Source organism: Prunus avium, chromosome 7 (assembly GCF_965620075.1).
Source record: "Prunus avium chromosome 7, drPruAviu1.hap1.1, whole genome shotgun sequence".
Taxonomy (NCBI): Eukaryota; Viridiplantae; Streptophyta; class Magnoliopsida; order Rosales; family Rosaceae; genus Prunus; species Prunus avium.
In genome coordinates this window covers 30,047,200-30,061,017 of record NC_142290.1, presented here as the reverse complement: position 1 = coordinate 30,061,017, position 13,818 = coordinate 30,047,200, and the positions used below count along the sequence as shown (strand labels likewise).

General features: G+C 36.2%; 2 protein-coding genes across 2 annotated transcripts; both read left to right on the top strand.

Annotated features, from left to right (window-relative positions):
* Positions 1 to 4,832: 4,832 nt before the first annotated feature.
* Positions 4,833 to 6,378, top strand: LOC110753549 (uncharacterized). Its single transcript, XM_021954468.2, has one exon. The coding sequence runs from the start codon at positions 5,042 to 5,044 to the stop codon at positions 6,191 to 6,193; it is 1,152 nt and encodes a 383-aa protein (XP_021810160.2). The 5' UTR covers positions 4,833 to 5,041; the 3' UTR covers positions 6,194 to 6,378.
* A 4,655-nt stretch (positions 6,379 to 11,033) lies between these two features.
* On the top strand, positions 11,034 to 13,436 carry FBA6 (Aldolase superfamily protein). Its single transcript, XM_021954447.2, has 3 exons — positions 11,034 to 11,191; positions 11,902 to 12,129; positions 12,314 to 13,436. The coding sequence occupies exons 1-3, from the start codon at positions 11,164 to 11,166 to the stop codon at positions 13,132 to 13,134; spliced, it is 1,077 nt and encodes a 358-aa protein (XP_021810139.1). The 5' UTR covers positions 11,034 to 11,163; the 3' UTR covers positions 13,135 to 13,436.
* The last annotated feature ends 382 nt before the right edge of the window (positions 13,437 to 13,818 follow it).

The window sequence follows — 13,818 nt, the reverse complement described above, 5'->3', positions numbered from 1 at the left end:
TTCATCGTCAGTCTTCTTGAGTGTGAGGATCTGACTGGGTTTTGAAATATCACGGAGAGGAGCCCAATTGGAGGCAATGGAGATATAGTAATTAGAAAAACTTCTTTTACATCTTTTAAGCATCACTAGATTAAGATTTAGGTAATAATTTATTAAGCTTTTTTTTTTTTTTTTTGGTAATAAAAAATTTAGGGGGAGGGGAGGCTACTCCATCCCAAAGCCAGGGCATACCAAGACCTCTTTGAGGACTTACAGTAGGGGTCTTAGCCCATATTTTGGTTTTTACATATTAGATATTACCCACCAAAAGGAATTGCCAGTAGCACGGGACTCGAACCTAGGCCTTGATAGCGAAGAGAATGATTCTTACCAACTCAACCAACCCTCGTTGGCATTAAGTTAGTCTTTCATCCAAAGTCTTGTGTGTGAATCCCCCTACTCCTATATCGCTTGTATTAAAAAATGAAAAAGAAAAAGATGACATAACTTGAAAACCAAGCAACATAGACTCTCGAATCTAGTTAGGGCCAACTTGTGTATTGCATGCCAAGAATGCTCAGTTGGAAAATGTCTCCGGCCCAGCATTGAGAGCCGAAGAAGGTTCATTCCCTTTTTTAAAAGTTTGGGCTGATCTCAGGCAACAAAGTGTCTCACAAGGTCTTCACACAAAGCCCAATTAGATAAGTGGATGCTGAGTGTCTTGAAATTGAAACATAACAATTACCAAGATCCATAAGCTCCTAGTTTTGCCTAATCGGCTCTGGATATCGTTAATTGACATGAAAAATACCAGAGGCAGGCACCCATTACCATTCCAAACATTTTAGACCCAAAAACTCACTCAAGCTAGTGTCTCTTGTCAGTTTGTTTCCAAGGACTACAATGTTATAGCTTATTCACTAACTTGATATATATTTGGATGGAGTCTCATCTCTCGGCGGATATGATGAAATAATTTGCATTATGAAAAAGAAAAGAAAACGCTAAATTTTAAAATAGCGGTTAGTGTTTCTAATATATGCAACTCTTTCTTAATAGTTTCCCGGGTTCATCAGCCAAATATTTATAAATAAATGTTGCTGTGGTGCTTTTAATAAGTGAAGGAAGACTGATGCCACAAATGTTGTAAGAATGTACATAATGAGTACCATCTAGTTTTGTTCTTCAAATAAGTCAAACGACAGTGTGCTCGATTCTAAAACAACTACTTTGAATTGCAGACAGACTGACAGCTTTGCAACTCTGCATTTTAGCAGTTATTTTATGAAACATAAAGCTGGCAGTCTTCTCATAGCTAGAGAATATTATTGATTATCAATCGAATCTTATTAAGTACCTGAAGAAAAAAAAAAGCCAAAACCAAGACAAAAACAGTGAAAATATGTATGTAATATCCATATCCAAAGCGAAATAGGATTTCTCTTTGCAGAAGCTACATCTTATTCCTTATGATGCTGTACTTGGTATATGCTTCATTGTGACATTGACATGCAATCACTTACAGCAGTGCAGTGCCTTGCACAAGTATATATGATAATTGTTGGTTTCATGGTATGGGAATATATTCCAACTCCACAACTCCACAACTCCAGATAATCTTCTGTTCAACTTTCAATCATCATAGCTGGTTCTTAGATATGTACAGAGTTTTTGTTTTATATCTCAACAAGTGTAAGGAATAATTGCTTTATGGCTTGTGAGGAGGAAGGCAGGCATTTTTATGATAGGAAAAGGATATTCTTACTTGGCTTGTGCATCCTTCCATAAATATTTGTTCACAACGTACGTATATATGGTGCGTTTTGTTTATTCTCTTATTTTTATCCATCCAAAGGGTTTTACCCTTTTGTTTGCATGAGCTCTTGTCATGTATAATTCATCACCATATATAGGTCATATGTTAATTACATGATTGCATATATGACCAACAATTAATCAAACAGTATGAACCAAGGAACCGGAGTTTTTGCTCCAATCTCAAAACTAATACTCCGTATGTTTCTAGACCGTGAATTTATAACCAACTAATTAAGATTTATAGTCTGACAAGAGAACATTACCCTTCTACATATCACGTATTCAAAAATCCAATGATGGCCAAGTAAATTTTACTTGGATTATACTTTTGATTAGCATTAAAAATAAAGAAGGATGCTTTGATCAAGTGGTTCATTTGAATAATAACTAGCGGTCAAGTAAATTAAATTAAATATTTGTGGTACAAAGAAGTGATTATTTTATACCCCATGTTTCTGGGAGGAGGGGGTTTACACATGAAAGAAGTTTCCCTTAACTTTCCTCCTGTGCACGCACAGAATCACTCAATACACATCAGTAGATACAGTCACTTTCACCACCGACATCACTGTTTTGGTTCAGCTTTTTCATTAGATCTGGGCTTCTATACATCCTCAAGAGAATTACAGAGCACCACATGGTGTAAATAATCAAACTGCTGCAAGCGTGAGCTCTATAATTAACAGTTGCTTTCATTCTTGAGGTATTATGAGGACATGCATGTCTTCTGGTTTCTTTGCAGGCAAGATTCAATATATGGACTCTCTCTTGTCATCATATATAAGTCCCAAAGCTAAAGGTGTTTATAGAGTATAGTCCACCCAAGCACAAGATATTTTTTTTGGGTGTGACTGTACGTAGCACGCCCTGCCCCGGGGATGCTAGCTGAAAAAGATTTCTTGAAATACAATAGAGTTATTTACACCAACACCTCTTGAGGTGTTCGTTGTTTTCACAAAACACCTTGAGATTTTACACATTATACGAACACCCCCTTAGATCTTAAATTGTTTTCCCAAAACTCCTTTCCATTGATTTTTCGTCCAAAAATTAATGATTTTATATATATAATTTCTTTATTATTTGCAAAAGTTTTATGTATGAAATCATCAAATTTTTGGACATAGAATCAATGAAAAGGGGTTTTCTGAAGATAAATTGAAACCTCATGGGGTGTTCGTGTAATTTTTAAAACCTCTGAGGGTTTTATTAAAACACCGTAAACCTCAAAAGATGTTAGTGTAAATAACTCAATACAATAATAGTGTTGCATATAAAATACATTACAACTAATCATATTTCTAATAGAAATAATAACCCGTTTATATATAAAGAGTAATACATTGGTTTCCCTCTTATCTTTTCTGCAATACGAAAGAGGGGGACTCGAACACAAGATCTTGAATGCAAAGATAACTGCTTAAGCTATACAAGCCCCGACGAGTATATAAAATTACTTTTATTGCTAAGAAGAGTAAGGTGATTAATTTAAAATCCTCTTCATGTTTCAAATAATTGGCTAGGACGTCTAATCATGCCCCATCTTCTCCTCCTTGACGTTAAAAGTATTGGTCGAATTCCATTGTTTAGTGTTGCCAATGGAGTACCTAAGCCTGCCTTCCCTCCCACTCAAATTGCAGTTGTGTGCTCAGCTAAGACAGACTTGAAATTTGAAACCGAAAAGTCAGTAACCAAACTAACTCACCAACCTCACTCCTACCTCAACCCTTCAGAATAGGAACTCACCTAATACAAAAAATTATTAATGATGATTTATGCGTGTGGCATCTCACTCTCACTGTTATGTGGAAAAGGGAAGGAAATTTTTTTTGTCCATAGTGTTTCGAGTTTTTGAGTAAATTGGAGGAAATTGAAAGATTAATCTCTCCTAACATCAACTCATTATTACTTCAACCACCCTCATTACTTGAACTAACTTTAAGGATAATGTTTCATAATTTTCATCAACCATTGCGAGATTCTTTGTTTTAGTAGTAAATTTCACATATTTTGTATGAAATTTCTATACACATAATAAGAAATATACAATAATCTTATAAAGAAGGAAGGGATTTTTTTTTTTTGGAACAAGCGATAGTCTAAACTACAGGGCAGTGAGTAGAAGGAACTATAAACTTTCCCAAGAAAATAAATTCCATATTCTCTCAATTGTAACTGTTTTCTGAATTGATTGAGGACTATGGTTTTATTAAATTCAAGCCCTTTTTTGGGCTTCCCCTTTTTAAAACGTAAAGGTTAAGCTTTTGTAACTCCTATTAGCAACAACTGAATTGCATTAACAATAATAAAGAGGGGTTTTTGTTTTGTTTTAATTTTCAGGAGAAAAACCTTAGAACCGCCTACTTTTATAAAGTTTTTAATCAAATTTCGTTTTCTTTCCACACACAAAAAAAAAAGTCGTCTTGAGTCGTAGTAGGTGAATCCCACGGCTGCTTTTATTTGGTGGGCCCAGTGATCACATCATCCATACCATTCATCACTATCATTTTCATAGGCACAACTCCACGTTGTCCAATATCATCCTAATCCTAAAGCCGGTCACTACCCATCTTTTGCCTATTAGCATATATATATATATCTTAAGCTTAATTATTATCATTAATATTCTTTTACACTGTAAATCTGAATCATTAGTTTGATTGTATCGTCACTCATTATTATCACGTGATATAAGCAACTCTAGTAGAAATTTTCTCGTTTTAAACTGACAATTTGAGAACATAACACATCAAATATATGACAATAAACATATACACGTACGTAACATACATCAAAATTGCCGGCTCCAACCCCAAACCTAAATAATAATATATAAAAAGAGCATATATCATGTATATGATAGATTCATAGACCTATTCTTTAGGAAAATCATTTAACAAATTTCCCTCATATTGCGGTTGTTAATCCTTTTGGTTGACTCAAAATATAGTCTAAGGTTAGGTTAGGAATTAACTAACCCAGATTAAATTTTATACTGCAGGCAAGGCATAACAGATCAGGTTACTCAAATCAAAGCAAGGAGTTTTGGTCATCGCCTTCATTTTTCTCTAAAGAATTGTTAAGGTTAGGGGAATCGTAATTAATGTGGGATGCGCTGGCCAAGAACATGGATTTCACTGTCTCTTCCTTTATTTGTCTCAACGGATTTTTATTTTTATTTTTTATTTTTTTTCCATTTACATTTTAACACTTAAATGTTGTGAATAAGAAAGGACAGCCTCACATGGAAGTAAACCAGAGAGAAGAGAAAGTACCCTTTTCTTTTTGTCACCTTCAATCCCTCCATTTTCCTTCTTCCATTGCCAAAGGGAAGACCAAACAAACACTCTGCCTACCTCTCCCAACTTTTAGCCCCAACCCTTCTCTTCTTATAACACAGATCCCTCCATCTTCAAACTTTTCATCTTTAATTTCCTTTTCGATTTCTTCGTTTTCGATCGAGTTTTATGCAGCAATGAGGAGCATAGCAACTTGTTACAGTGAACATGCCATAAAAGTTTCAGATTCATATTGTTCAGGGCCTTCAAACCGGGCTTATGTGACCCCAAGATTGGCCCCTTCAATCCCAAATGAGGTTACATGTATATACAGAGCCAAGCTCTCAACCCAGAAGCATCTTCTCATCACACTCACCTGGTACAACAAATTTTCAAGCCAAGGCCTCAAAATCAGCATTAGGGACAAAGAAAATACTTCTTCACCAATATCCAAATTCAATTCCAGTTCATATCAACTGCAAGGTCAAAAGGGTACCAGGACATTCCAATCCTGCAATTCAAAGATGGAAGTTTTCTGGGATTTGTCCACTGCTAATTATGATGGAGGACCAGAACCAAGCAATGGGTTTTATGTGATGGTTTTAGCAGACTCAGAACTTAGCCTGCTTCTTGGGGACAAGGTTGAAGAAGTGCTTGATTTGGAGAAATACAAAACCATCATTTCTCAGCCAAAATTCTCATTGGTTTCTAGGAGTGAGCATTTTTCTGGCAATGCTGTGTATTCAACCAAGGCTCAATTCTGTGACAGAGGAGTTGCACATGACATCTTGATCAAGTGTGACAGAGACGACGAAGGCGGCTCGAAAGGCCCAGTGTTATCGGTCTGCATTGACAAGAAGAAAATATTTCAAGTGAAGAGATTGAAATGGAATTTCAGAGGGAACCAAGCAATTTTTTTGGATGGTTTGCTGGTGGATATGATGTGGGATATTCATGACTGGTTGTTCAATCCAAAATCTGGTTCTGCAGTTTTCATGTTCAGGACAAGGAGTGGATTGGATAGCAGGCTGTGGCTGGAAGAGAAGATTTTGGAACAGAAGGGACAAGAAAGAGCTGAGTTTTCTTTGTTGATCTGTGCCTGTAAGAGCCCTGACTGATTCTTTGTTTCCCCCTCTCTTTTTTTTATCTAGTGAACAGAAAAAATATTATATTAACATTGACTTTATAAGTTCTTTGTTTGTTTTCATGGTTAATCTTCTTCAAGCTATAGAAAATTATATGCTTTACTTGGAGAAGGAAAACTGTACAGGTTCAAATTTTACTGGAAGCATTTGCATTAAAATCCTGTGTCTCTGTCTGCTCTTCTTCCTCTCCCTTTACCCTTCCAAGGCAAAGATTCCATTTTTATTATCTGTTGGGATGGATAGGAGAATAAGTTTGCTTTCCTCTCTTTTTTTGCTTTTTCCTAAAGTGATTCTTGGTCTTATTTTGGAAAACCCAAAGGGCAACTTTTGCCCTTTTTAGCAACTAAACTTGCCATTGAAACGTGCAGATTTTATTTGTCTGCCATTATAACATTTGTTTATGCATTTTTGCTGAGGTTAATTGCACGGAAACTTATGGGAAGTTTCTATGCATAGCTTAAGTCACAAACTTGAAAATCATAAGTTTGCAAAGGACCGGCTGAGGTTTGTTACTTGGCCTTGGGTTTACCCAATCCATTGCGTTTATATTCTCCAGAGTAGAAGTTTACCTCATCCATCCAAGTTGTAGGAAGAGTAGGAGGAAAAAAAATCTTGTGATTGTATAATCTAATCATGCTTTTCATGTTTATATCAGGTTATTTATATCTAACACTAATCTGATAAGCTTCATAAAATAAATATTTCACACTTTATATATTTACGCGTGCAAGTGACATGCGGGCCATGCGCGAGACACCCGTTTTAAGCAAGTTTTTCTACTTGTAACATCAACTGCTGATCAGAGGCTGCCATCTTAATCCACATGGGCATATTATGACTTGAATATCATAGAAATAACAACGTCCACGACTAGGACTAGCTACTATTTTCACGGACTTAATTTCATTGCTAGTGCCAAGTGGGTTAGGTCCAGCCTCACATGTGACATTAAATTTAAGTCACCATCTCATTTAAAATAATTGCTATTGGATTCATCATCTATCCACCCCTACCCAAGGTTACAAAGATTTTGTTTCAACGATAATATCACATCCCATTTTCATGGTATTTGTCAAGAGCCTGAAAATTGATATTTTTACTGCTTTGGTTCGCTGGTTTTTAAGTTCAAAGCAATCTGCAGGCCTTGTTGTAGATGTAATTGAGCTTTGGCTCAAAGCCCTTACACCACTATGATGAGATGTAATTGGACTGGGCTAAGCCTGACCCAAGGTTTTTGTTGATCCTTGCTTCTTTTTTTTCTTTTTTTTCACTTCTCAATTCAAGTGTTCTAGGATTTTGCACAGGGTAAACTGCCAAACTGCCCCCTAAATTTGTACCTAATTATCAATTTACCTGTGACCTTTTTTTTCACAAAATTAAGGACTCGAACTAAATTTTATTCTCAATTTCCCCTTGCCGTCCAAATTCTCAACATTTCATCCAATTTTCAGTTAAATAATTAAAAATAATTTTTTTTTTGGGAAAAAAAATTAAAGAAAAGAGAAAAAACTAAAAAAACCTCCCCACAACCATCACCTTTCTTTCCCACCATCGTCATCACACCCCTCCTCATCACCACAGCCAGCCCTTCATCTCACCAACCCAAAACAACTCATCCCCATCCAAGGGCAGACCTAAGCTTAGGCTAGAGTGGGCTCCAACCTAGGGGAAAATTTATAAAGTATTGAACATGGTTTAAATTTTATAAGATTTATTCCTACTCTAATAAATATTAGCCAACTCCTAAAGCATATAGGAAATAATAACATCAATCCAAACATATATAAATTTGATTTAAAAGCAGAATTCATGCTATGGCTCTACCAACTTGAGCTATTCTAATCGTACTGTTATTGGGCTACACCCACAGAGAGCAAACATCAAAAATTTCCTTCTAGCCACCCAAAACGCCATATTTGAACCTTGAGAGCCTAGAGGAAATAGCTCTCATCGTCTAAAAAATTGTAACAATCTTTCTTCAGTGGGTGATTCAATCTTGGTAAGTTTTTATTTATTTATATTTATTTTTATATATTCAATTTCCAATTTTAATTGTTGTTGTTAAGTTTTTATGATTTAGGATTAGGGTGAAAACTTTTGGAGACTGTTGATATATATTTTATTTTTGCAACTTGAATTATTAATTAGCATATATGGTTTTTGAAGTTGGACAATGTGTTTGATTTGGTATTTATTTATATTTTGTACTTCTTTATGTTATATTTGCTTGTAATGTGGCCATGTTTGATTTATAAAGTTTTATTTACATTTTTGTTTCAAGAGAAAAAAAAAAGGCTTATAATATATCTCCTCTATAAAAAAAATATTTAACTTACCCCTATAAAAATTCATGGCGCCATTGTCCCCATCCCTCAACTCATCCCCATCACAACAGCTAGTGACCCAGCCTCTTCCCCACCCACAACCCACCCTACATCCAAAAAACATAAAAGAAAACCCTATCCCTACCCACAAACCCAAACCTATTTGCGCCATTTCCCCTATGATTTTCCCCCAATAGCCTTAAAGGTCTAGACCTCTTCCCCTCACAAGTTCATTGCTCCTTCACTCAGAATCTCGACCCCAAATCGCACAACTCATCAATGGATTCAAGTTCTGAATAAAATGGGGCTGTTTGGAGGGTGGGGTTGATGGGTTTGGTCGCATAGAGAGAGAGAGAGAGAGAGAGAGAGAGAGAGAGAGAGAGAGAGAGAGAGAGAGAGAGAGAGAGAGAGAGAGTCACTGAGAGAGGGAGTCGTAGAGAGAGAGAGGGAAGAAGGGGTTTAGTCGCAAAGAGAGAGAGAGAGAGAGGCAATAGTCGCAGAGAGAGAGAAGAAAGGGTGGGTAGGTCCCACCCCTATGTTTATTAAAATGATTTTTTTTTCATTTTATATGTCATACTATTTTATTTTACAGTATTTAATTATTTTTAACATATGAAATGACCAATTTGCCCTCATATTTAACGGCAAATTGGATGAAATGTTAAGAATTTGGACGGCAGTGGGGAAATTGAGAATAAAATTTAGTTCGAGTCCTTAATTTTGTAAAAAATAAGTCAGGGGATAAATTGATAATTAGGTACAAGTTGAAAGGGCATTTCGACAGTTTACCCTTTTACATATTAATTTGGTACATAAAAATGACACAAACTTTAGTATGATCTAAAAAAACTAAGAATTGTGTACTATAACCAAATTTTACTCATGATGACAACATACGTGCAAAAGCAACACGAGAATGAAATATGAAGCATGTTTTATTACTTTGAAGAAGTATTACGAATATGAGAGAGAATGAATGTGTATGTAATGACTACCATTTTCTCCATTTGATGGCCTTCATGTGCATGAGATTTCATGTGAGATGTATCATATTCTCAATAATAAATTAATCAAATTGGATCGTAGATTTTCATTTGACCTTATGATAAGGACTTGTGTATTTTTACAAACCATTTTTAAAATCTGGTGATTGTCATTCCACCTTTATTTTGCCATGTAAATGAATAAGAACCAACTCCACTTGTTATATGCTATTAGAAATTATTATCATAGCCATAGATTTTGCTTGACCCTTAACTCAAAATGCTTAAAGTATGAATCTTGACACCCTTCAACCTCTAAACTTAGAACTAAATAAATTCATAAGAAAATGGTAGATCGTCATGCTCATACATTCTTTTTTGTTTTTCGTATATTTATATACACATTTAAAGATATATGAAGTAAGAGGAAATAATAACAATAACAATAATGTTGGCCCTGATCAAAATTCAAAGAGTAGACTCTAAGCAAAAATCATTTTAAAATGTTGTAATCTCAATATTCTTTTGGTGAATGTCGAATTTATTTGAATATTAATGTTCGAATCATCAAATTTATTCACGAAACGATGAATACAGTAGACAAATACCGATACTCCTTCTACCCTTTTGATTTTAGCATCGTTGAAGTTTTGGGAAACGTCTTCCCTAGACCCAACCTCAAATCCATAATATGAATGAATGAACAAACTCTATATATATATATATATATATATATATATATATATATATATGCATTTTTGCATAATTTGATTGGTGATAAAGGAAAGACATGTGGTAATGAAGCAGACCATAAAAGAGGTAAAAGAACTGGCAGACCTGAAAGGTCTCTCTTTTTGCGTTTCTTGTATGAACATCAACTATCACCCTAACCCGCTGGTTTTGGCGTTGCTGTTGGTGTTGGTGTTACTCTCGGTTTTCTCGCAAATTCCAACCAAACCCCCAGACTCACTCTCCACCCCACACTGTCATCTTTGGCTGTTTTTTTTGTTTTCTAATCAAGTTTTGTTTTGACCCTTCCTGCCCACCTATTAAGTCACCGCAGTGGTTTTCAGGAAATTTTTTTTGTGAGCAGTAATTTGGCGTCAATGGTTTGCTTACCCTTTGTACCCTTCATTAGTGACATCATCATTTTTTATATAATCGATAGTTTAAATAATTTAAATTAATCTAATCTTCAAAGAGGGGACTCGAATTTGGGTGCAAGGAAGCAGACTCACTATCTTGATCAACTGGCACATAATTTATACAAATTTTTAAAATAAGAATACTAATTCATATGAATAGTCTCACAACAAAACATTAATATAAGACAATGTGACATATAATACAGAACAATTTTCACAAATTATTTTATATACTTTTTGGGCTTTTTTGGGTCGGTGGGTAGGCCACATGACCGCCATATGATAAGCCCAATATGAAACCAGGGGTAAAAGAGTAAATGTGTGAGAAACCCAGATCATTCGAGAAACAGTGACCAACGTGTTCTCCAAGGCCTTCGTCTCTCATATAAAGCCCTAAAATCCCACCGTTTTCTCTCCCATCTCCCTCCTCCCTCAATCTCTAGATAAACCAAAACCGTCGTTCGGATTCCAGTCTCTTCTTACTATCAACAATGTCGGCCTTCAAGGGAAAGTACCATGGTAATCATCTTCCACCACCTTTATATATTTTGTTCCTCGTTTTACCATTTATTGCGTATATCGCTTGAATTGCTCAAACCTTTTTGTTAATGATTGCTCTAATCTATGTTTTTATGAATTAAATTGTAATTTGGAGTATGGATCAGTTTGATCATGCAACTTTCTGTGTCAAATTACTGTTTGCTTAATACGTTGTTGGATGAGCCTTGGTTTGATGCGCGAGTGGTCCTGCTCGTGTAGGGTACAGAAAATCTTGATGTTTTGGACTCTGGCATATAAACAATTCTGTACGGATGCGCTCTTTTGCTGTAAAATAATAGTTTTTTTTTATTGTCACAATTAAATAGTGATTTACCATCCATCTTTTTTTGAATTGGTGGCAATGTTTATTTAGATAATGTGGAAATCTCAAGTCGATTGAAAATATACTCAAAAAGCTCTGATTTTTCCCAGGGCATTTAACTATGGCATATTTTGCAGTCTTTACTAGTGCAAACCATTTTGAGTTTTTAATTGAAGGGGCTATTAATTTCATAGAATTTGAGGCATGGGAATATTGGGTTCTTCCAGAATCTCATTATGCTTTTGTTTTGTTTCCTCCCCACATTATGGTTTTGTTTTCTCTTATGGATATCAAAGTTTGGGATTTTACTTTTAAGCTAATGCTATGATATCTGGTTAATTTGTACTACATTTTGTGTGGCGTGCAGATGAGCTCATTGCTAATGCAACCTACATTGGCACCCCTGGAAAGGGTATCCTTGCTGCTGATGAGTCAACTGGCACAATTGGCAAGCGTCTTTCAAGCATTAATGTTGAGAATACTGAGACGAACAGACGCGCTCTCCGTGAGTTGCTCTTCTCCACCCCTGGTGCCCTCCAATACCTCAGTGGAGTGATTCTCTTTGAGGAAACCCTCTACCAAAAGACAGCTGCTGGTAATTTTCCATTTGCATTGTGAAAATCATGTTTAAAATTGGATTTCATCTGAAATTTATGAATGATTTTTAATATTCATGTGTTAGTTTGAACATGTTTCTTGAGCTTGCCATCCTGTTTCCATGTTGTATTTGGATGATTATTCCATGCCATGATATCCACATCTTGAATTATGCTATGCAGGTAAGCCATTTGTTGACGTTTTGAGGGAAGGCGGTGTTCTCCCTGGCATCAAGGTTGACAAGGGCACTGTTGAGCTTGCTGGTACCAATGGTGAGACCACAACCCAGGGTCTGGATGGCCTTGGAGAGCGTTGCAAAAAGTACTATGAAGCTGGAGCTCGGTTTGCAAAATGGCGTGCTGTGCTCAAAATTGGCCCCAATGAGCCATCTCAGCTCTCAATCAATGAGAATGCCAATGGGCTGGCCCGATATGCTATCATCTGCCAGGAGAATGGCCTGGTCCCCATTGTTGAGCCAGAGATCCTGGTTGATGGATCCCATGACATTCACAAGTGTGCTGAGGTGACTGAACGTGTTCTTGCTGCATGCTACAAAGCTCTTAACGACCACCATGTTCTGCTTGAAGGAACTCTCTTGAAGCCTAACATGGTGACTCCAGGATCTGATTCACCAAAGGTTGCACCAGAGGTGATTGCTGAGCACACAGTCCGTACCTTGCAGCGCACCATGCCTGTGGCTGTTCCTGCCGTGGTTTTCTTGTCCGGTGGGCAGAGTGAGGAGGAGGCTACCCGCAACCTCAATGCTATGAACAAATTGAAGGGGAAGAAACCATGGACTCTATCCTTCTCTTTTGGACGGGCTCTTCAGCAAAGCACCCTCAAGGCTTGGTCAGGAAAGGAGGAGAATGTTAAGGCGGCACAGGAGGCTTTCCTCACCAGGGCAAAGGCCAACTCAGAAGCGACATTGGGAACCTACAAGGGTGATGCCAAGCTTGGTGAGGGTGCTGCAGAGAGCCTTCATGTCAAGGACTACAAGTATTGATGCAGAGCTGTGTAAAAGCCAATGGTTTTGCTCTTACAAAAACGGTGTTTTGGTGTCGTAGTGTAGGTTCTTTTTCAAATTTCTTTTTAATCTCTGCCTTGACGAGAGTTGCTAGTAGAATATGATAAAAGCTTGAGGAACGTTTTGCAAGCATGAAGAGTTTTTTGTTGTTTATGTCGCTCGTTTTGGTTGCTGAAGTGCTCATGCTTATGTATTTGGGAAATTTGCTTTTATGATTTAACCTTGAGTGGTTTATATTCCGGTTGATAGTGAAAAGGGTCATTGAACCCAAGTTTTTCTTATCTATTTTATACTTCTTTTTATTTTTCTGATCCAATTCTTCTTTGGGATTTTTGTAGAATGTATACATCAATTTCAATTTGTCACTTAAAAAAAAACTTAAGCAAAATATCACCTTAAATTTTCAAAATCCATAATTTGTCACTTGACTTTAACATCATTCAATTTTCCATTCATTTTGAAGGGTATTATAGTCTTTCCAATATGTAAACCCTCTTTTTTATATAATTTAAATATAAAGCTATGTAAACCCTCTTGTTTGGAAAGACTAAAATACTCTTCAAAATGGATGAAAAAATTGGACAATGTTAAAGTCGGGTGACAAATCATGAATTTTGAAAACTTAATGTGACATTGCGCCTAAATTTTTCTTTAAGGTGGCAA

Bases quoted from the DNA above. Each gene is read 5' to 3' on its own strand.
- LOC110753549 (XM_021954468.2), top strand. From the start codon at position 5,042: ATGGAAGTAAACCAGAGAGAAGAGAAAGTACCCTTTTCTTTTTGTCAC.
- FBA6 (XM_021954447.2), top strand. From the start codon at position 11,164: ATGTCGGCCTTCAAGGGAAAGTACCATG. The intron at 11,192-11,901 runs GTAATCATCTTC...TGTGGCGTGCAG, and splicing joins CTTCAAGGGAAAGTACCATG to ATGAGCTCATTGCTAATGCA. The intron at 12,130-12,313 runs GTAATTTTCCAT...TATGCTATGCAG, and splicing joins CTACCAAAAGACAGCTGCTG to GTAAGCCATTTGTTGACGTT.